Source organism: Dryobates pubescens, chromosome 16 (genome assembly GCF_014839835.1).
Source record: "Dryobates pubescens isolate bDryPub1 chromosome 16, bDryPub1.pri, whole genome shotgun sequence".
Classification (NCBI taxonomy): domain Eukaryota; kingdom Metazoa; phylum Chordata; class Aves; order Piciformes; family Picidae; genus Dryobates; species Dryobates pubescens.
This window is the reverse complement of record NC_071627.1, coordinates 11,349,987-11,371,897: the sequence shown is the minus strand read 5'-3', so window position 1 is coordinate 11,371,897 and position 21,911 is coordinate 11,349,987. Positions and strand designations below refer to the sequence as shown.

Below are 21,911 nucleotides of genomic sequence, written 5' to 3'. Positions count from 1 at the left end.
GGATTAAAGCTCTCTGAAATACTGTGCACAAAAGGAGAAGCAAGAGCTCACCTCCTCCTGTGAACTGCTGTCAGATACACAACTGAGAGGAAGAGGAAGGAGTAGTAGACTCAAGAGCTAAGTCAGACCCTAGAGTCCATTATTTCTGGACTGTTACTAAAGATAGCTGCCTTTCTCTGTAGCACTTTTTGGTTGCATGTAAACACTTTCCATGTAAATGGATGCAAGCACAACAGTGAGGTACAAGTAACATAAGCTTAACACAAACTAAAGGAGAATATGGAAAATACCAGCCCAGAAAGACAAAGGAAGTGACTGTAAACTTGGAAGGTGGTGCAAGCAGAAGTTGTTCTAAGTCATATGTTGCTAGTGCTCTCCTCAATCCCTAGGGCAGCACTCCTGCTACCAGCACAACCACTGCTCATCACATAACTCAACCACATCTGCAGCAGCCAGGAAAAGAACTGCATCCTGTCCTCTTACAGACAATGAAAGTTTGACACAGAAACTCTGATACCTTGCTGTAGCACCTCAACTCACTAGCATTTCCCTTGTCAGCACAGCTGAGAATGTTGTCACTACCCCCCTCCCCAGCAATGCCCACAAATAAAGTTTTGTTTCTCCCTGGCCATTCCAGCTGATAGCTCCATGTTTAGCTCTGAATCACCTTCAGTGCTCATTTCAGCTGAGATTCTGGGCTTTGCACTGCAGTGGCTGAGGTGCAGGTGGTTCTGTAGATTTGGCAGATGAGAGGAGGCAGCAAAGAGTGAGCTTTAGAACAGCAAGATTTGCTGCAGCTCATATGCAAAACTCCTGGAGACAGTAAGAGGCCATATCACATCTGAAAGAATTTGCCAGTACAGCTATAGCTCTTACAGAAAAATGCTTTACTAGTAATTCCACATTGCTTGCAGTGCTGCATATTTAATGAGACTTGGCAGACTGCTCAATTCTACAACACTTGAATGTTGCTTCTGCCATTCTAAATATATGATACACCCTCCACCAAACCTCATTTCCTTTATTTTAAATAATAGTCAAGGAATGTTGAGTGATTGGGTCAACTAAAAGTTGATTCTTAGGGGGGAAAGTGCAGCTGCTGAATCCATATAATAGATTCCAAATGGCTGAAGGCCAAGCAAAGGCTGGAGTAAGAATGTAAATCAGGCAAGGGCTACAGCAGAGTCATTGTGGTAAACTAACAGTAGGTAACAAAAAGCCAAGTACAATGATACAGAGAGAATCCAGAAGGGAACACTACTGCCCTCTCCAAAAGAGATCCAACAGGACTGCCATACCTGATATACATCTCTTCACGGTTAATATCCTTGTAGAAATTCTAGGGACACAAACATATAGAAGTTATCTACCAATGCCTATTATTCAAACACAAAATACAAATACACATGCAGAGGTCTTGCTCTTCCTGCTAGTTGGACAGCATAAGAAATACAGGAGTTACAGACGGTCTGAAGTTCAAGACTGGTGATACAACTTCAATGAATATATTAATCAGTAATTAGTGCATTGCAATTATTATACATATGTATGCATACTTCTAGTTCATTAATGAAATAACTGGTGAAAATTTTTCTGTTGGAGAAGAGAAAAATACAGTTATCCAAATGAATTAGAATAATAAGCCACATGCTCTGCCTATACTTGATGGCCAGAAAAGAAGCTGAGATTTACTGAAGTTGTTATTGAATGCTGTTGATGTTAACACTATTGTGCAGTACCTTTAAAGGGGTTAACTGCATAAATAAAGCCCATTTTTGTCACTGTAACACTTTTGCATGTATAGGAGTTGCTCAGGGTGTGTAGAATGCATGACACAAATTGTCTCCTGGAAGACCTGCAGAAATTGATACCACACTGCGCAGCAACTTCTGAGGAACAAAAATAAGTTAGTGAACTACTTGTGAACCACATTCTCTTTCCAGTCTTTAAAGCTGATGAAGGCTCCTCTTCAATTTAGAGGAATTTTCTGCTGGAGGAACCTCTGTATGAAATATCCTCATTGCTAAACACGAATAGAAGCAAAGACCGGGTGGCACAGAACCAGATCAGAGACTGAAATCTTGGCACCTTATTGCAGTGTATCTTGGAGGCTCCTACTGCAGTTTTTAACACCCATAATTGTTGACTTGCTAGAGCAGCAAGTGGGTTAGTTCCTCATGCAAAACTTGTCTCTGCTAAAACCCACTGTTATGTTAAGCCTGTCAAAAGGTAAAGGTATATGAGCAGCAGACTTCTTTATGTACCCACAGAACTGAAGTGGATAAAACTCACAAGCAAAACCAATGGACCATGTGGGTTCTGCTTTCATGTTTATCCAATATATTCATGCAAACAGATATAAAAATCTCTTGCCTCAGAGTTTAAATAACTCCTGAGCATTGTTGACCTGAGCTTCATCTTTAGTAAATGGATTCTAAATCCCTTCCCTGTTCTCATAAAGCATTACAAGGGAAAACGTACCAGTAAGTTCACGGTGCAGCTCATGCGATTGTCCTTGCTCTCATCATTCATCACAGTTCGGTAATCCAGCAGTTTCTCCAAGAGGCCTTTAACTAGGCTGACAAAACTTTCAACCATGTTAAAAATGCCAGGATATTGACATGCACACTCTGTAAGTCTGCAAACACAAGAACCATTTTTACAATACTGTGACAATCAGCAACCCATCAGCTGAAAAACGGGGCCTGAAGGTAAATACTGAACTAGGGCTAAAGTGACTGCAGAAAACACTAGAAATTTCTTTTGTGTATTGGTGATTCAGATATCCAGAAGAGAGATGGGATATAAATCAAAAGGAGAAAAATTAAATGTTTACTTTTCCTGTCTGAAAATTACTTCAAATTCAAGGGTTTACCCTCAACGTCAGAACAAACCAACCTGCATTCATGATTTAACAAACTCAGGTCTCTGGAATGCCACACTGCAGCAATAAACACTACCCCTTCTTTTTCTCTGCTTGCACACAACATAAAATGCAACAATTATTTCTTTCCCTTTCTACAGTTACATGTGAGTAGAAAACTGAAATGAACATAAACTACAATTTTATGTTAAAAAAAAAGGAAAAAGGACATTCATTAACATGACCTCAGTATATCAATTTGCCCTTGAGGAATAAGCAAAACCAACCAATAAACTTTCTCTAGATCAAAAAAAGCAGTTAGCTGTCCTTTGATAAAAATCTAGCAAAGTGAGTTTTATGCATCATCATCAGATTGCAACTCATATTAAAAAAATACTAGCATGTGCTGCTTCAATAGAGTGCTGAAGTGATTCAGGAGTATATAATTCACATTGCCATCTGAGCTTGTTTTCAAAGCTTAACTGCTTAAACATTACAAAATTATTACCAGCATCTCAGTGAGGATTATTTTCTTTCTTTGCTTAAGAGCTTGTTTGCTCTACTTAGCATCCCATTTTTCCACTGGGATTCTCTCTGACAAACTGCATTTTAGATATAAATATATATCCATAAATTCACATACATATAGAGATGCATGCACTGGATCTAGCTGAGAGGGAGTTAATTTTCCCTGTAGTGCTGTGTGGTAGCTAGAAAGGTGTTAATAACACACCAGTGTTTTGGCTACTGCTGAGCAGTGCTCCACAGCATCAAGGGTGTCTCTTCAACATCATCCTCAAACTCAAGGGCCAGTAGGCCAAGGATGGGCAAGATCTTAGGAGTGGACACAGCCAGGACAGTTTAACTGGCCTCAGGGATATTCCATACTGCAAGACATCTGCTTAGCAACAAAAGGTAAGAGAAAGGACAAGAAGGAGCATTTGTTATTGCAGTGTTGGTTTTCCAGAGCATCCAACACATGTACTAGAGCCCTGCTTCGTGGTAAGTGGCTGGACATCATCTGCTGGGGGGAAGTTTCCTTTTGCTTGTTGTGTGCTTCTATGTGTGGTTTTTGCTTTATTAAACTGCCTTTACCTTGGCCTATGAATCCTTTCCCATCTTGTTTTCTCCCACCACTACAGTCCTCACAAAGAGGGGAGTGATAAGCTAGCTTGGTGGACACCTAGCATCCAGCCAAGGTTGGCCCACCACAAAGACCATGAATTCCATGTATATTTGGCATACTTTATTGACAGCATATTAAAATCAGCATGTATTCTCACAGGGAAATAATCAAAAAACCCTAGCAACTGCAAAATTATCCCTGAAACTGGGCTGTGTGCTTAGGCTGAGCAGTTTCAGTGGCATATTTTTCTTCATTTCTGACCTCTTTTATTAAACTTTCTTCCAAAAGTCCATATTTATATAAAAATATATATGCCTAGCTATTTCAATGGCAAGAAAATCTTGGAATCTTGATCCCAGCAAAGTGCCCAGTCTCAAAGTTTTCACTTGAAACGAGAAGAGCACTTAATGTTCCTTTGATTGCACAGCTCCAGCATAAAGCAATTTTCCTAAGAGTGAGTGTGTACATGTGTGTCTGAAAGAACATCTATCTTGTACGAGGTGTGACAGACAGTGGCAAACAGATGAAACCAGAATGCTTTAATTGCTGTTGCCTGACTAGTCTGAAGAATAAGAACTGAAGTATTTAAATAAATTACTGAAGCATGGCTTCTGACATTAAACATATTGCAGATTGAAAGTTAAATACCAAAGAGCCTGAAGAGTTGGCAGCTGACAGAAAAGGCTGGAGCATATCAAATCATATTTGTGGAAAGGAAGGTAGGGGAAGGAGGGAAGATTTTTAAAAGTTGTCTTGTTCAGATTGATACAATAATCCCACTAATAAGGACCCATACAACTTAAGAAGATTTTTTTTCTTTTGCCCAGGAGGGAGCAAGAAACCTTTGAATTTTTAAACAGAGCTTTTTAAAAATAGAAGTTTTAAAATAATAATTAAAAAAAGATATTTTCAATAAAGCTCAAGAAAATAACATGGGCTGCTGCAATGATGGGGAACTGGAATGCCTCCAAATACTATTTTCTGTTGTGCCTGTATTAGTAAATAAAACATGCCAGAAATTGTTTTCTGAGCCTGAGGACAAGTGGCATAGCACCACTTGTATTCATCCATCCAGTCTCTCCTCCATTTCCCAAAGCAGAGTTGCCTTGTTTATTCTGCCTGCTGAGAACAGCCTCTCCCCTGTTTATTATCCCAGCTCTTCCTTGGTGCTGTCTAGGACCACATTCATTAGCACAGCTCACAACCCTGCCATGGCACATGCTGACATTTAGAACAATGGACAAATGCAAGGCAGTGCTTAAGCTGTGCGGAATCTCTTTAGGTTATTTGGCACGGGCCAGTTTCCAGCTGCCAGCCACTGTGGGTTGCAGAGGTGAGCATCAACACACAAGATCTGCTAAATATCCATCACATAGCAACTAGAACTGTGCAGGAATGAAATGAAAATATGACCAAATGAATGGATCTGGAGCCCATTTTAACTATGTCCCTCTCCAGTTGGAACAGAGAGTTAGAGGCAGAGACTTGAAATCCTTGATTTGAAAGGTGCAGATGTAGAAAACAAACAAACAAAACCAACAAAACAAAAGGACCAAACAAATGAGAGAACACGTCACCAGAGACAGGTGACCAGCCTCTGCATCAACTGCCCCTCTGTAGGCATCACTAAACAACTCCTGAGATGGAACAAAAAAATATTATCTGAAGATAATATGAGATGATCTCTTTAGAAATGTGAAAATTTTGAAGTCTTATAGAACATGGGACAGTATCAAGGGGAAAGAAAGAGACATGCCCAAGGAAGCAGGGTTTGATGAGACTTTTCAACTGCACTACTGAGAAATGGGGTTTAACTGGATAGGTACCAGATCTCTAGAAAAATATTTGAATGCAAGAGTAAACTGCAAACAGGACAAGGAAGTGATGGCACACAGCTCAGAAAAAAAGAGTAAACTCCAAAGAGTCCCACATGATCTGAAGGAAGATTTTCTCTGCATTGATGAAGTCTGGGTTTGAATACTGAGTAATGTAGCATTTCAAAATAGATGTAGACATTATAGGAATGCCCACAAAACATTTAATATGATAAACTGAAATGTTGGGGTTGTTTACCCTACAGAGAGGGCCAAATGAAACTTGACAGTAACTTTCAAATTTGTTAAAAGCTGCTGAGAAGAGAAACAGAAGAAATGATTCTTTATGTCCCCTGTGGGTAAAACAAGAAATAATTGGCTTAAGCTCAGGAAAGGAAGATTTAGTATAGATATTTGGGAAAAAAAGTGACTAGCAGCAAGGAAAGTTTAGCACGGCAATAAATGTCCACTGTGTCAGCTGAATCCCCAGTATTAGAGACGATGAATTGTAGTGACAGTTCAGGCAGGAACCGTGGCAGAGGCTTTGCTGCAGTGTGATTTAGAAAACTGCATTTTTGGGGCTCTGTCGGCCATACCAAGAGCCAGTCTGGACATCTCTGTGTCACTGCTTAGCTAGCCTAAGACTTGAAGACAAGACTTGAAAAAAACAGTTTATTGCTCTCAGTTTGCAGAGTCAGGAAAATAGTTTCAACAAGCAAACATACAATTCAAACCTGGTTTAATGAAACAGTGTGTTTTTTCCAGCACCTGCATTAAAAAAAAACCAAATAATAAAAATGCTAAAGCTCTATTTTTGAAGTGAGGTCACCAACTGGAGAAGTAGGAACAGTAAGGCAAAAACACATCTTGAAGGCATTTATTCTTATGCACTACTCACATGGACTCAAACAACTGCATGTAGTGTTCATCCCCTCGTCCTCCTTCCACCTCATGGTCCAACTTCAAAATGATTTCATTTTCAAACTAATAAAAAGAAACCCAAACACTGAGCAGACATCCAGAGATTAAACACATTTCAGTATGGAATCAAAATAATATCTTTGTATACTCACATCACATATTCCCAAGGGTTAAATGCTTGAATATATCCCAGTTGAATAATGCACATCTGACTATCTCCAGATACCTGTTCCTTAGTACTGATGAAATAACTTGAGGAAACAGCCTTACAGTACTTGTATTACAGGTTTTCATAGAACAGCTCTAATTTGAAATACAGCTTCTCACAGTAAGTAGACTCACTTTCACCCATACAAAATACAAACAATCCCACAGTATGCAACACCTTGTTTAATTCCTATTTGTTATGACTTCCTAGACTCTAAGGAAGAGTGGCAATTATGGTACTGCTTCACTTGGAGCCATCAGCAACCCTATTTCTCTGTTCATAAGGTAAAAATGTACCTTTTCCCCATCTCTGAATTGAAAAAGAATCTGTTCAGTCTGTGTGCATGCGAAGAGAGAAAACCTGTCAATATTTCTAATATTTCTCCACTGTTCTCCTCTTGTGATCACTCTATCTCTCTATCACTAAGCAGATTCTGTGCTTCCTTTTATCCCAAACATAGAGATGCAGTGATTTTCTGTAAGCTATCTGCAGAGTCACCCTTGAAACTTCAACTCAGCTACTAGGGTCTGTCATTCCTGTAACAAATCTCTTGAAGCAGGGTATCTGACAGTGTTACTTACGTTTACCTGCTGTTCCTATTGCATCCTTTGACAATCTCTCACATACACTTCAGGTAGTTTTACATAGTTAAGCTTGTGTGGGAGCTACATCCCCAAAGAAGTTTGTTCTGCATGAACTGTTTCTCTGCTATCACAGAAGTTTGTCTCACATAGATGCTTCTGTGCTCCCCATTCTTTGTATTCAAGCATCTGTGACAGGCTGCTCCTGGAACAGTGTGCTGAAGTTCAGCATTGCTTGGGTGTCTGCACCTCACCTTTCCCAGCTCAGGCCATTGCTTCACAGCTGAGCTTGTGCAAACAAAGGTGAAGCAGCAGTCATCTAGAAGATAAGGGGTGCCTGCTGCTTTGAGACCACCACAGAGCCCTGTGTACCTTCAGCATCACACAAGTGGCCATGATCCAGCCCATTTTGGGAATACCTCTGCCAACCATCCCTGGGTGGGGAATGATGAAGAATTCAGGACTAAAAGGCAGCACGATGCACTGTCAGGGTGAACCACTGCCAAGAGACATAAACCATGTGGGATGTTGCTGGAAGCTGGAGTGGTGATAATGTTCTCCTCTTACCTCTGATTTCATCTTGCTTTTCCCTTCACTCTTCTCTCTCACCCTCTCTCTCTCTGTCTCTGGCACACACTAGGTAATCACCTTGCTTGCCTTAAGAACTACTGCAAGATCTGCACTAACTTGTAATCAATAAATTGCCAATCTTTCAGTCATTTAGGGGTCATTTTGTCTCACTCACTCCTTAGGTATCCCTAAAGAACCTCCTGTGAACCCTTGCTCTGAGGAAGTGACAGTGAGGGAAAAACATCTCACAAGATTCAGAAAAAGAAAAAGCCTATTTTCCAAGTCTGTCACACAGGTAAAGAAAAGGTTATCTGGGATACTAATGCTAACCTGCAAAACTCTTGTTACAAATATGCATGCAAATTGTCAGTGACAGTAGCCTGGCATCTTTAAAGTATAATAAACTCAGGCAACATCTCAGGAGAATTTCTAAGCAATATGCCATAGTAATATACCATTACCTCTTAAAGAAATGGAAGTAGAGGTTGCATTACATTTTAAGGTAACACTTTGTGGAACCATAACTTCATTATGTTACCTTTCCAATGTTACTACATTATTGCAATATAACCATACAATTGTATTTTGTTGTTTCAAAGCCATTGCAATACATTATACACAGAATTTGTAATTACTGTGCAATGCCTTTAACAAGGTATTGTGCTAACTGCCTTCAAGTCAAGGAAATTAAAACCATGGAAACTATAATACGTGCTTACAGTTTCTTTGGGTTCCTCCCAAGCACCTCAAAGAATTATAAACTGCACGTTCAAAATCTGTACTTGAACAGTTTCTATTTGTGTATCATCCTCCTAACAGAAACAAGAAAGATGAGTTTGCTGTTTTGTGGATTTTTTTTTCCTCAATATAAAATGAAAAAATACCAGTGGAAAATTAAAACAAAGCTTCCAGCAACTTAGGTTAGTTGGAAATTTACTGGGAGAAGGTTACAAGGAAAACGTATCTCAATCAATACTGGATGGTGGAGACCCAGGCATTTTGAACCAAATCACTGGGTGTGGTAGCCTGCTGCTGTCCTTCAGACATGATCTGAAATAAAAGTGTTCAAAAAATAAAGTGTTTGAAAATAGCCTGCTAGATGAGCCTTGGGAAACAGAAGATAATGAAACTTACTGTCATATAAAAATATTGATGGCAGAAAGTATTTCATCTTTATAATCTCAGTAAAAATAAATATTAATATTAAAATACTGCAGGTTTTAACATGTTTATTTTCAAAAATATTCACAAGCAGCCAGTCCATTAGCATAACTTTTCCCAAGCTTCAAGCATTATGCTATGAAGAAGCAGGTATGGTTTTACATCTGCAGCACAACCAGCACAAATATAAAGCACAGCAGTAGTGGAAACCCCCTGCAAGGCAGAGTAGCTCTTCTATTAACCAGTCTCCAGCTCTAACTACAATGGGAATACTCTTCATGGGCTGGTTACCTAAGGCTGTTTGACCTTGTTCTGTGCTCAGCCTTTCCTCACTACCTTCTTTGCTTCTAAGCCTCTTGCCTTACAATGTTCTTTGATTCCTCATTCTTTGACATCTCTTTTTGGCTTGTTAGGTGAAACCCCTGGAATTTATAAAAGCATTCCAATATTCTTCAGCTTGATTCATAGTCTTTTAGCACTGCTGAAAGCCTGGGCAAACCCTTGATTTGGGTATGCTCTCTGAAGTTGGCCACACATTGTGCACACACTACAGTGGCACAGACGGGTGACTTCAACAGCTCAGCACCAGGTATAGTGTGTTTTAAGATGACTGAGTAGGAAAGCAATGTTCATTTAAAACTGAAGAGCACTGTTTTGCATGGACATAAACCACTTAAAATATTCTGCTGCCTGGATCGCTGAGAAAATACATTGCTAGATATGATCAGTGAGATGCCTGTGTATAAAAAGTCAGTACTGAATGTGAATCTGCAAGCCCATGTAGTATGCATATAAGAAACATTAGTAGCAGGATAGGATTAACTCCAGCAGAACTGAGCAGCATGTAGTCATATCATATTTCAACAGAAATTGGCAGTAAGTGTTTTATCTCTGTGGTGTACTGACTAGGCTCTCAGTGCTCCTCAAAATGCTTAATGACTACAGATCTCAGAGTCTCTGTTTAAGAACTACTTCCCATAAAGTTCTCAGAGAAACTATAAATTGTTCAGTAGAAAATGTAGTCCCATTTTCTGATTTGAGCAGAGGGAAATGACTATTACATTAATACTACTTCTTTATTATATTTGGGGGGGGGGGGGGGGGGGGGAGGGGAAGGGGGTTGTTTGGTTTTTTCCATAGGGGTGTCAAATAGAGGGAGTCTTCATTTTTCTTTACAGGCCACAAAGAATTTTGGTTTGTAAGGATCCAGAACAATTTTTTTCCTGTTACTTGCAAGTTTTGCTGCTCTAGTATTAGCTCCTTCTTGGTAACTGGAACACAAATTAAAATTTGCCAGCGGAACAGTATATACTCTACCAACAGTTGAGGGAAAAGAGATATCATTGATACACAGAGAAACAGGAAAATAAAACTTATTCTGGTTGGTGCAGAAGTTTAAAGGGTTCCAGATTAATTTATCTGTGTAAGTAGTGTGTGTATTACTGTCTGTATGTGCGTTACTAAGTGGGTAATATAGGTACACAGCAGTTTCAGGACAAGGGCAATGTTAAGCAAAAACATCCAAACCAGTCATTTTCTAGAGTTGATCTGTGGACTTGCTGCAGTAAGACAGAAACCTGTGAATATAGTGCAAATCAAGCACCAGCTAAATTCATCCACCTCCTAAATCCTTCCTAGGACTTATTCAGCAGGTAAAGAATTGATTACTTCTCTAAGAGGTAATAATTTCACAGATACTGAATCTCAACAACAACAAAAATCTTCCTAAGCATATTTCCTTAAACCAAAATAAATAAAAAAGCTGGCAGAAATACAAAATAAAGTTTTAATGTTGTGGAAAGGGTATTTCTCCTCCAACTTAAATATTGTTCCTAATTGTCATCAGCACCAATTTGGCTTTAAAACCTCCTGCCACTCTGTGTAATAGATGCAAGAAACTTCCACATCCCTCAACACAATTCAATACAAAACAACAAAACGTCTCCATTACTTCTATATGGGTGTGCCTGAAGTACCAAGACACACGAACTTGGTTTCTGCTAGTGGGATGATCTCACATCTTTCTGAAATCCTTACACATAATGAAGTTGCAAGAACTGAGTGTAAGATACAAGTGTATTTACAGCAATTCTAAATCCCACCTGCCAGAGGAGCTTGCTGTGCACACCAATGGTTACTCATTTAGTAACCTTCTAAAGCTGTCAGCTCAGGAAGACACAGGACTATTCTAAACATCCATCCTCTATCCCTGCAAATAACCTCAAGAACACACTGTCAATCAGCACTATATTCTGATACAGCCTAACAGCAGACAGGAAGCAAAGCAAATATAGACTTCCGCAGATGGCCCTCAGCAGTTGGCGAAACCACTGAGAGACGCTAAATTGGAAACACCAAACACAAACAGAACGAATTATTTGAACACAACTAAACACAGTTGAATTAATCTTTCCTAAGCCAAGTTAAATCCTTAACATAACTCCAATCCATGTTTATTTCAACGATATTTTCATTTACTCTGCAAAGAGCTAATCTCTGGGGGTTTTAAGTTTGGGTTGTTTCCTGGTGATTTTTTCTTTTCTTTTCAGTAAGCCTTTTCTAGCTTTTGGCCGGAAATTATCAGTCAGAACAAACAGCAATAGGTTGCTTGATGATGTATCTTTCTTGGGAAGTCTTGATGAAATACACAACCTGATTTTTCAAGGAAAAATGTGTGGGAAACATCATGTGTCCAACACACAGGTAACTAGCCTCCTTTCATATCTGAAGCAGAAGGGGATGGGGATAATTTGCAGGACTAATTCCATCCACAGACACTGCATATAAATTGGATAAATTGCCTCTCCAAATTCTTGTCTCTCTGAGCTAATGGCAGACAGAGCCTTCATGTCTAAAATTAGTAGATATTAATGGTCCCCTCCCTGCATCTTCAATTATAGTTAAAATTACAAAGTCATATAACATTCCTTCTGGGTGAACGGGAGTTACATGTGCAAAGTAAAAGGATCTTGAGGAAAACGCCTTACTGTGCTGTACACCTGCATATATACTCCACTCCAGTAAACCAATTCTTGAGATAACTACAGGTGGAATTTTGTTTGTTTCCTCTGGGATTTGTTGATTTCCTAGAAATAGCTAAATAAAATTTCTGCTTGATAAATTAAAATAACTTTAACCCTTACTGCACGTGTATTGTATGTATAAAGCAGGGCAGAGCCTCCTGAGCTAGCAGCAACGTAATATGCATGTCCACAGAGAATGGGCCACTGCAATGCTGATGTCTCAGCACAGTTCCACAGCAAGTTAACGGAATCAGTCTTTTTGGCAAAGTTTATTAAATCATGAGGCAGGTACCAGACATTCTCTAGTTCCAGTGCCGTAACAGACTCAACTAGTAAATATACCTCTGTGCCTCAATTCTCTCTCACATAACATAATTTAGATTATGAATAAATTCTTTATGGTTAAAGCTCAGCAAAACTGGGTATTAACTGAATGCCAGCCTAGGCTCCTGAGTGCCTAAAGCAGTCTTGAAAGAATATGTTGTTATTCACAAGTTTTTTACACTATGGTTCAATAGCAAAAACTAGAGTTTAAATGGTTGTGTATCAAATACTTTTTCATTCATATTAATTCCTTGACCATTTCTAATTAAGATGGTAATGATTTTAAGTAATAAAAATATAAACCAAGCACATTTAGTTTTAAAAACTCACCCTAATTGCCAACCTTACAGATGCATGTTTGAGAAATTTGTCTTAATTATATGATCCACAGGAGAGAAAAAAAAACCCACAATTCTTGGCCAGTAAATAATCTCAATTTCTAAAGCAGAACTTTAGGACTCAAGGAGACTCCGCTGCTCAGTTATGAAACAGCTTTAGTGCCACCTCATAAAAGTTACCTCCTACTTTGAAGGTGCAATAAAACAAATGTTCTTGCTCCTCAGCACCAAAAAAAATATAAACGGAAACTTTTTTATATTAGCATAAGAAGTGATTTAAGGGTCTGGCATCTTCCAGGCTCCTAAGCTGTTGTTTCTGTTAATCGGTCAGTATGACTGATGAGTTTTCAGGATTTTTGGTCGGCACAGATCTGTGCATCTGTCCCAGGAGATGAGGTATAAGCCAAGAAAAGGAAAATATTTTTTAAGAAGGCAAATACAGGACTATTAGGACACAGAGAGAACAGATGCACAGTAGCAAAGTGGGTTTTAATCTTGGCCTTGAACCAAAAGCTTTGCACTGTGGAATACAGACCAAAATGGAAATTCCATCTGCTTGTTTGTTCCACACTTACTTGACACAGAAATGTCCCACATGATTTCATGTACTACACTTAGCTGGGTACACGAGTGAGATACTGATACTGACTTTCCTGTGAAAGCCTAAAGTTCTGACTTTTGTCTTGCCACTTAGCATTATCCAAACTGTTCTGAATTAATTATTTGTGGAACTACAAAGCCCGAATCTCCAATTTAAAATTTCCTATGACAGGCAGCATGAAAACACAGAGTAAGGCCAGTCCCTGTCCAAGGAGCCTGCAGAGAATGGAACAGACAGAAATAGATGCAAACTCACTGCCCAGGTAGACACAACATGCAGTGGCAGGAGATTCAGGTTACATTCCCAGAAGTCCTGTCCCACCATTCCTACTTCTATCCCATCAATCAAAAATATTTAAAACTTCCTTTCCTAGTGAAAATTAGTGTAAAAAACATTTTAGGGAAGTCAATGATTCACTGTGTTTATTTTTGTCACAATAATATTTAGAAAACTTTGCATATCCTGAGAAATCTGATGATACATAATTAACCATTTGCTGCTACTTCTGGCAGACTTTCTATATTTAAAATGGGAATGTTTGGCTTATCAATAATTACTGGCAGGAGGAAGGGGTATCATGAAAAATTTAGACAAGAAAAGGCCCCTAGAGCTCATTCAATTTTGCCAGCTAATTAACTAAGGATTGACTTCTCTATCTTTTTTTTGTTGCTTGGAAACTTTTTCAGTGACATTTTGAAGAATTTTATAAAGATTCTGCAACTTCCCTGAGCCAGTTCCTGATTGCTGTCATTGCAGCTAAAGTTTTATTTGAGTCCAACTAAATGACCCTGGAAAGCCTGCGCTCACTTGCACAAGAGCTCTTCATTTTCTTCTTAGTATTTTGCATTTTACATTCCATGAGCACATAAAAGCCTACACAAAGAGGTAAAGAGGTTTCTCCTCATGTTGAGCTGAAATGATTCTATGATTCTGTGAAATCTTCTGTGTTCCAGCTTGTACCTGTTCCTTGGCTTACTAACTGTGCACCACCCAAAAGAGCTTGGCCTCCTCCACTTACCCACCCCTCAGATAGTTATAATCTAATACTAGTATGTGGCTGAGTTGACCATGCTTCCCACCACAGAGCCTTGATTACAATATGGTAAGAATGAAGAGATACTACATACGCAGGAATTCTTTTTAGCATGTGCTTAAGGGAGGCAGTTCTGCTGGAAGCACTTTGCTGTTTGAAGCCTGGTGTAATAATACCCAAGTCTGTGACAAGACTCTGTTTTGAATCCCTGAAATCCATGCATATTTTAGCCTCATAACAGAGAAGGAAACCTTTTGCATTTGAGAATCTCATAATGCTAACCTCTGCTCCTTCTCTGGGTCAAAATTAGTTAGATAAGCAGGATTGCGGGCAACCAGCACCAGAACAAGAGGACACAGTCTCAAGCTGTGCCAGGGGAAGTTTAGGCTCAAGGTGAGAAGAAAGTTCTTTCCAGAAAGAGTAATTGGCCACTGGGATGTGCTGCCCAGGGAGGTGGTGGAGTCACCATCCCTGAAGGTGTTCAAAAAGACTTGGATGTGGCACTTGGAGCCATGGCTTAGTTAATCATGAGGTGTTGGGTGATAGGTTGAACTTGATGATCTCTGAGGTCTTTTCTAACCTAATCGATTCTCTGATTGTTTTATCAAGCATAATACAATAAATATTCACAAGAAATAAACCGACCACAAGACACCCTAATGAATTTTCACCCAAAGTAGTTTCAATTACCTTTTTGAATTCTCCTGTCCTTTGATATTCACACAGCATCATGTCAAAGAAAATTGGGATTGTGGCTTTCCGTAGTTCAACTTCGGGAATAAGAGTCATTTCCAAGATGGGTCCAACCATGCCCGGAATAAAGCAAATTTTATTCTGGCCTGAAATGAAAATGCAAATTGGCTATTTGAGGGGACAAAAAAATACTTTTTTTTTTTTTTTTGAGGAAAACATTTAAAAATACATTGCCATTTTGAGATAGCGTTTCTTTGCCACAAATATGGTACATCAGGGTGACAGGGATGTGGGCTGGACTGCCTTCTATTTATGAATAAACCAGCAGATTCTATGGAAGAGGAAAGCATACAATGCACTCACTGTCCAGATTAATTCTGTATGTCTGTTTCTGTATGAAATAAACTGTATGGTTATTCCATGCTCAAAGCTGAAGAGCTGTCCTTCAGTGATAACATTGCACAGTCCATTCTAGTATAAATTTCTGAATAACTTTTTACTCTTTACCCTTCTAGGGCCTTCAAAAGACAAAGTATTTTAACAACGTCTTTCTGGAATTTGTGGAAAAGTAACAGAACCCCCACTGGAATTAAAAAAGGAATGTGGATCTCTTCTCCCATGCCTCAGAGAAACTAAGGCTCAAGTTCTTAAAAATCTAAATTTTAATCTAAACAGATTCCCAAGTTGCGCCTAACTAGTTTCTGGAACTGTAAACGCAGACTAGAGCAATAACCTTCTCAGGCAAAATGTATCTGGTTCTCAATTTCAGCAAATAAAGGTTCTGAAAACTTCTGATTTCTGAATTCTCTAAGAAACACAAAATAGGCTGTAATCAAGCATTATCACATGTCAATTCCAAGCCTAACAGAATCACAGAATTGTTAAGGTAGAGAAAGGTCAGCAAGTTCAATTATAAACCAAACATTGCCACGTCCATTAAACCATGTCCTGAAGTGCTACATCCACCTATTTTTTCCATGCCTCCAGGGATGGTCACTCCACCACCCCCTTAGGCAGCCTGTTCCAATGCTTGACCACTCTTTCAGTAGAGAAATGGCTGGCTGCAATGCCCAAAATTGAACCCAGTACTCAAGTTGCAGACTCACCAGTGCTGAGTACAAGGGTAGAATCACTTCCCTAGTCTTGCTGGACACACAGGAGTGAAAACATATTTCAAGCTTAAACAGCAGAAATATTGACAAAAGCACTTCGTGTCAGATGTTTTTTCAATGAAACAAGCAATCCCCTATGGATTCAGTTGCAATTAAGTTCATTTGCGTACTCACCAAGTTTGTACCACATGTCACGGATTGCAAAGCCAATTAATTGTCTCATATCTCCATATCTAGAAAATAAAAAAGGTGATGATTAATGAGAAACATTTTTATCATTATCTTTATCATGATGTCACTACAAAATTGAAGACATAATCCAAAGTATACATTCTTGCTTACTTGCTCTGGATTTTGTTGTATTTTGCATGGGAAAAGTTTTCGAGCTGCAGCGAGTCCTGGGTAATGAAAGCCACAGCCAAATGAAAATAGTTGTTCCACAGCTGTAAATTGAATAGAAGGAAATTACAATAGTTTTGAGAAGAGCAGGAATAATATTAAGCTATGCATAATGCTGAATAATTTATGAAACCAAACAATGCAAGCAATATGAGATTTTGATATTATGCAAAGATGTACATCATTAGTATTATGCAATTAGCAAATGGCAAGAAAGATGAATTTTAATAACCACTAATACACATTTTCTCTTAATAACACAGCAGCTAAATAAATATTGCTAAAAAAAGGATTCAGACGAGATTCATTAGCTAACAACATTAAACCATGAAGCATGGCAGGGCCAGTGAAATACATTCCATGCCAGCAAATCTTAACAACTTGGAGCTAAAGGCAGCCAACATAATTGCACTGCATTTGAGAAATACTTCAAAAGGCAGCCACTGTCTTCTCTTTGGAGTCTAATTCAACAATAATTTGTGTGAAATTCCAGTATATTTTGTTAAGAGATCTGTACATGAAGCGGGGACAGAATGCATCCTTAAATAACTACTAATAGTATTTGAACTAGAAGAAAAACACTTGCATTTCCAGTACAAAACCCTTCATCTCTGAAAGCAAATTACTTGTTCTCCAGACAATCAAAATGAGGCACTTCTCTCACATGGTAGAGGTGGAAAGGGAGAAAGGGAAGTTTCACCAGGCAACACAAATGCAAAGAGGTAAATACTCTTTTCAGAAGCTTCTAAATAGTCAGCAATGGCTTGAGATTCTTATTTAAAAACATAGCTGCATCTAAAAATACATGTGGTAGGTATCAGCAAGACAGCAGAGAGGCAATGGGAAATGTACTCAGTGGTAATTTAAAGGATGCAAATAAAAGAGATATCACTATCAGTGCGCTCTTAATTTCATATAGTGAAATACAACCCCAGACTGAGATTCCACACTAAATGACCTTGAAAAACAGTGTTTCATCAAAATCTTCAGTGACTTCTGCCATTCATAATTTGGAAAATTCTCCTGTGCATAAATACCCAAGAAAAATAGATAGCAACACACAAAAACTCTCACAAAAATACAGACATTTCCTATAATAAATAAGGGTCTCAAACGTCCTCTATAATGTGAAGAAGATCCTGCATTTAATTTATTCCTCCCTTCAAGGCCCAGCTATAAAGCTCTCCTTAGCAGACTTGCTTATTCAAAAGCCCTTAGGAGGGCTCTTTCTGTCTTTGAGTATTTACAGTGCAGAGAGCACAGTTATCCCTGGTGCAGGCGCACAGGCTCAAGCAGCATTTGGCTGGAGACAGTTATTAATCTGCTCCGTATTACACCATTCAAAGTTTCTCTAATTCACCCAAACCAATCACAGCCTTATTAAAAATATTTGAGTATCAGCATTTGTAAGGCAGCAGCTTTTTTCCCCTTAATAGAAACACTTAAATTATGCCCACATCTAATTTTTGGCAGTATACTAATAGTACTCACTAATTCAGAGTCTTTTTCCTCAGGATAGATGTGATTTATAAACTAGAAGTCCTATTTTCCCCACCTTATCAAATATTGTAAAAGATTCATTTGATCAATTTAGAGTTTTCAATCCCTTGAGAAGCTGTATTTATTGATATATAGGGAATACACTTTGTATACGTCAATTAGACCCATAAAATGGAAAATGTCTCAAATCATTCTAGGTTATATGGAGAAAAATGAAGCCTTATTACTACAGTTAATGGTCTATTTATTCACTTAATAGCTCCAAGTTCAGCGCCATCTTTGTCAGACATATCCTAAAGACTGAATATCCTTATTTATAAAATATGCCCTCAGAATACTCTGTGGTGGCTGAAAAAAAAATATCTGATTCTTTGCATTTCAACAGCAAGCTAAAGTTAAGGAGTTGCAAGCTTCTAAGTACTAAAACTGACTGTAAACCCCTGTGAGGCAGGGCAATCTCTCACAAATAAATAATGGCTAAAGTCAATAGAAACAGAATTTCAAATGCAAAAAGATTATATGCTTAAGAGACCTTTTCTCCTAAGCCCACAGTAACATTCCAAGCTCTTTTGCACTTGAACCTAGCATGCTACCGCATGGGCTGAAGTGAAACAATGCAGTGACAGAAGAGCACCAGCTCTCTCGTGCTCTGATCCATGTGCTACTCGTGCTCTGCTGCTTGTTGACAGGAACTCCAGTGCTGAGCTGTCAGCTGGGGACAGAGTTCAAGGAGACAAGGCTGGAGCTGAGAAGCGACCCTTCCATGTCATTAGTCCTCCACTATTCTTTGCACACCCCTGCTGAGTGCAGCCCCTGACAGTAACAGCACAGGCTGCCTTAGCGTGCTGCAACGCTTCCAGCCATGGCAGCTGCATTGGCTAAACACGGTGTTAGCCACACAAGCTGAGAAGGCTGCCGGACTGTCAGAGCCCCTCTAGATAAGGGATAAGGGAACTTCAAAGAAGAGGATCTCTCATTCCATTTGAATTCAGGAAGCACGAGGTGCATTCTCCCTAGAAAATGCATCAGCTGCCAAATGGGAAGATGTGGAAGTGATTTATCATGAATTTTCTAGCCATCTCACAAAGAAGAGGAGATCTGGGTGATTTTACAGCGCAGCTACCAGAAGGAAACACTGCTGCTTTCTCCCTCATGCACACATGGAAAATAAGCATCTTCTTTTAAATCAGACCAATGCTGTAATGGAAAGTGGGCTGCCTCTCACAATAAAATTCTGTGGCAGGAATATGGATGATTAATATGAAATTATAATTGCTATAACAGTACAGATTTAGAAACCTAATCCTTCCTAATGCCTTGTAAAAATACCGCTATGAGAGGGGAAGGGTGGGAAGGAATGGGAATCAATAGTACTGTATTTTCCAAAATAGATACTCTATGATGGCTCTGCCTGACCACAACAAAATGGTTTCTGTTTGCTCACTCTTCCTTGTCCCTAATATGTCAGAAGCTGTCATCTCCAATCAGAAATATAAAAGGAATATTGTATTAAAAAATAATTTCAATGAATTGAGCCATTAAGGGTGGCAATGAATGCTGACTTCATTACTGAGCTGCTTGCTCAGTCCTGAGTGGAAATATTACACAAAGGACTTCCCAAACCAAAGCTGAGGGAGCCAGGAATTGACAGGGACAAGAGAGAGAAAATACTTTGTTATCCTAGACAAAGGTAACAGCTAGCTAATGGCACCAGCTACTAACAGAAAGAGGAAAATGTCATATGAGGTCTAAATAGGTCCTCTAAAGATAACTGTGTACACTGGAAAACTTGACTGCAATTTAGAAGTGAAGCATTAAACATTGTTATATTCATTTCCCTGATAATGGAAGATTGTCATACAGTTCATTCAAACTAAATGAAATTTAGAGGAAAACACCCATGACTTGCAAGTTGAAGAGAAATAAACCCTTCTTTCCTGACTGCATTCATAGAAATATGGAAACTGCTGACAGTTATGCGTCTGCTAAATAGAAATGTCATTTAATTATTGTATTTCTATACAACAATAAAGAAAATGTTAATCCACAGTTGAACTCACTTCTTTATTTCATACCTACATATCTACACCAGTATGGACAGAAAATATTCAGCTTCAAAATTCAACTACTGCCCAGTCAGTATTTGCTTCCTTAAAAATCCGAGAAGGCTCAGGGGAGACCTCATTGCTGTCTACAACTACTTGAAGGGGGATTGTATCCAGGAGGGAGTTGGTCTCTTCTCTCAGGCAACCAGCACTAAAGCAAGACGACACAGTCTCAAGCTGTGCCAGGGGAGGTTTAGGCTGGATGTTAGGAAGAAGTTCTTCACAGAGAGAGTGATTGCCCATTGGAATGTCCTGCCCAGGGACATGGTAGAGTCACCATCCCTGGAGGTGTTCAAGAGGGGACTGGACGTGGCACTTGGTGCCATGGTCTAGTCATGAGGTCTGTGCCAACAGGGTGGACTTGATGATCTTTGAGGTCTCTTCCAACCTTGGTGATACTGTGATACTGTAAATTGCAAATCATCTAACAATGTTCTTTGGTGTAAAGTAGAAACAAGTATACAAAGAACTTTTTCTCTGGGGTAAAGGTTTTTAGACTGCTCATGGAAAGCCACCCTATTCCTGTGATTATTCACCCTCAACAAACACCCTAGGGCTACCCTTGAGGTATGTATACATCATTTTGTCTTGAAACACAGATGTTTTCAGTCAAACAAAATTAGCATTTGTTGACTGAATAAGGTGCTACAATTGCCACAAAAGGTAAGGGAACTGTGCTGAGAAGACCCAGAACTGTCCTCTTTACTACAAATGAAATGCACTTCTCTCAGATTTGCTGAGGAGACCATGAATGCATACATTGCGTAAGTACAAAACTACACCAAGTTTTTTGGTCTAGTCAAGCCCAAGTAAACTGGGTGACTTTCAGGGAACATTTTTCCCAGACTCTATACTACAATTGTTAAGTTTTGCTTGTTTAATAATTTTGTTTGTTTAAGTCTCTTCTGAAGAGCCCATCTCAGTTCACCCATCCTAAATCCAGAATTGACACTGTATTATGGTTCTCTTGCCCTGCAAAAGCCCAGCAGAGCAGCAATCTGGACAGGTTGGTGGACCCCTACAGCTGAACCTGGCAAGTCCTTAAAAACTGATACAAACCAGCAACACTGCAATCTCCTTAAAATCATATGTTGGACACAACTGAAATCTATCCTCTGCTATGAGGATAAGATGAAGGAGCTGGGGTTGTTCAGCCTAAAGACAAGACTCCAGGGGACCTTAGGCATGCCTTACAGACAGGCCTTGAGCAGCTGAGTCTAGCTGAGAGGCATCCCTGCCCATAGCATGGAGGTTGGCATAGATGGTCCCTAAGGTCCCTTCCAAGCTAAGCCATTCCATGTTTCTATGAAATCATCTGCCACAGCTCTACTTTAAAGGCAAAATTGGTTTTGCTGATAGAAGTAAAGGAAACAAGGACACGAGAAAACCAGCCAGTCCTACCCTACAATATCGCACACCAGATACCTACACCACCCACCATGAAAAAACCAAACACCAAAGCCCACCCACAATACAAACTCACAAACAAATAAATAATGTGATCCTGACTAGTGAGCACCAATATATGGCTGCCTGATA

General features: G+C 39.2%; 1 protein-coding gene across 1 annotated transcript in view; it reads right to left on the bottom strand.

Moving 5' to 3' along the window:
* DOCK2 (dedicator of cytokinesis 2) overlaps positions 1-21,911 on the bottom strand; it is a 170,075-nt gene that overhangs the window by 22,481 nt on the left and 125,683 nt on the right. The window contains exons 31-36 of the mRNA XM_009899183.2: positions 16,711-16,811; positions 16,543-16,601; positions 15,254-15,402; positions 6,702-6,787; positions 2,482-2,638; positions 1,299-1,339 (exon numbers count right to left, since the gene is read on the bottom strand). Coding sequence (XP_009897485.2) covers positions 1,299-1,339; positions 2,482-2,638; positions 6,702-6,787; positions 15,254-15,402; positions 16,543-16,601; positions 16,711-16,811 — 593 coding nt within the window. The remainder of the gene's footprint in view (positions 1-1,298; positions 1,340-2,481; positions 2,639-6,701; positions 6,788-15,253; positions 15,403-16,542; positions 16,602-16,710; positions 16,812-21,911) is intronic.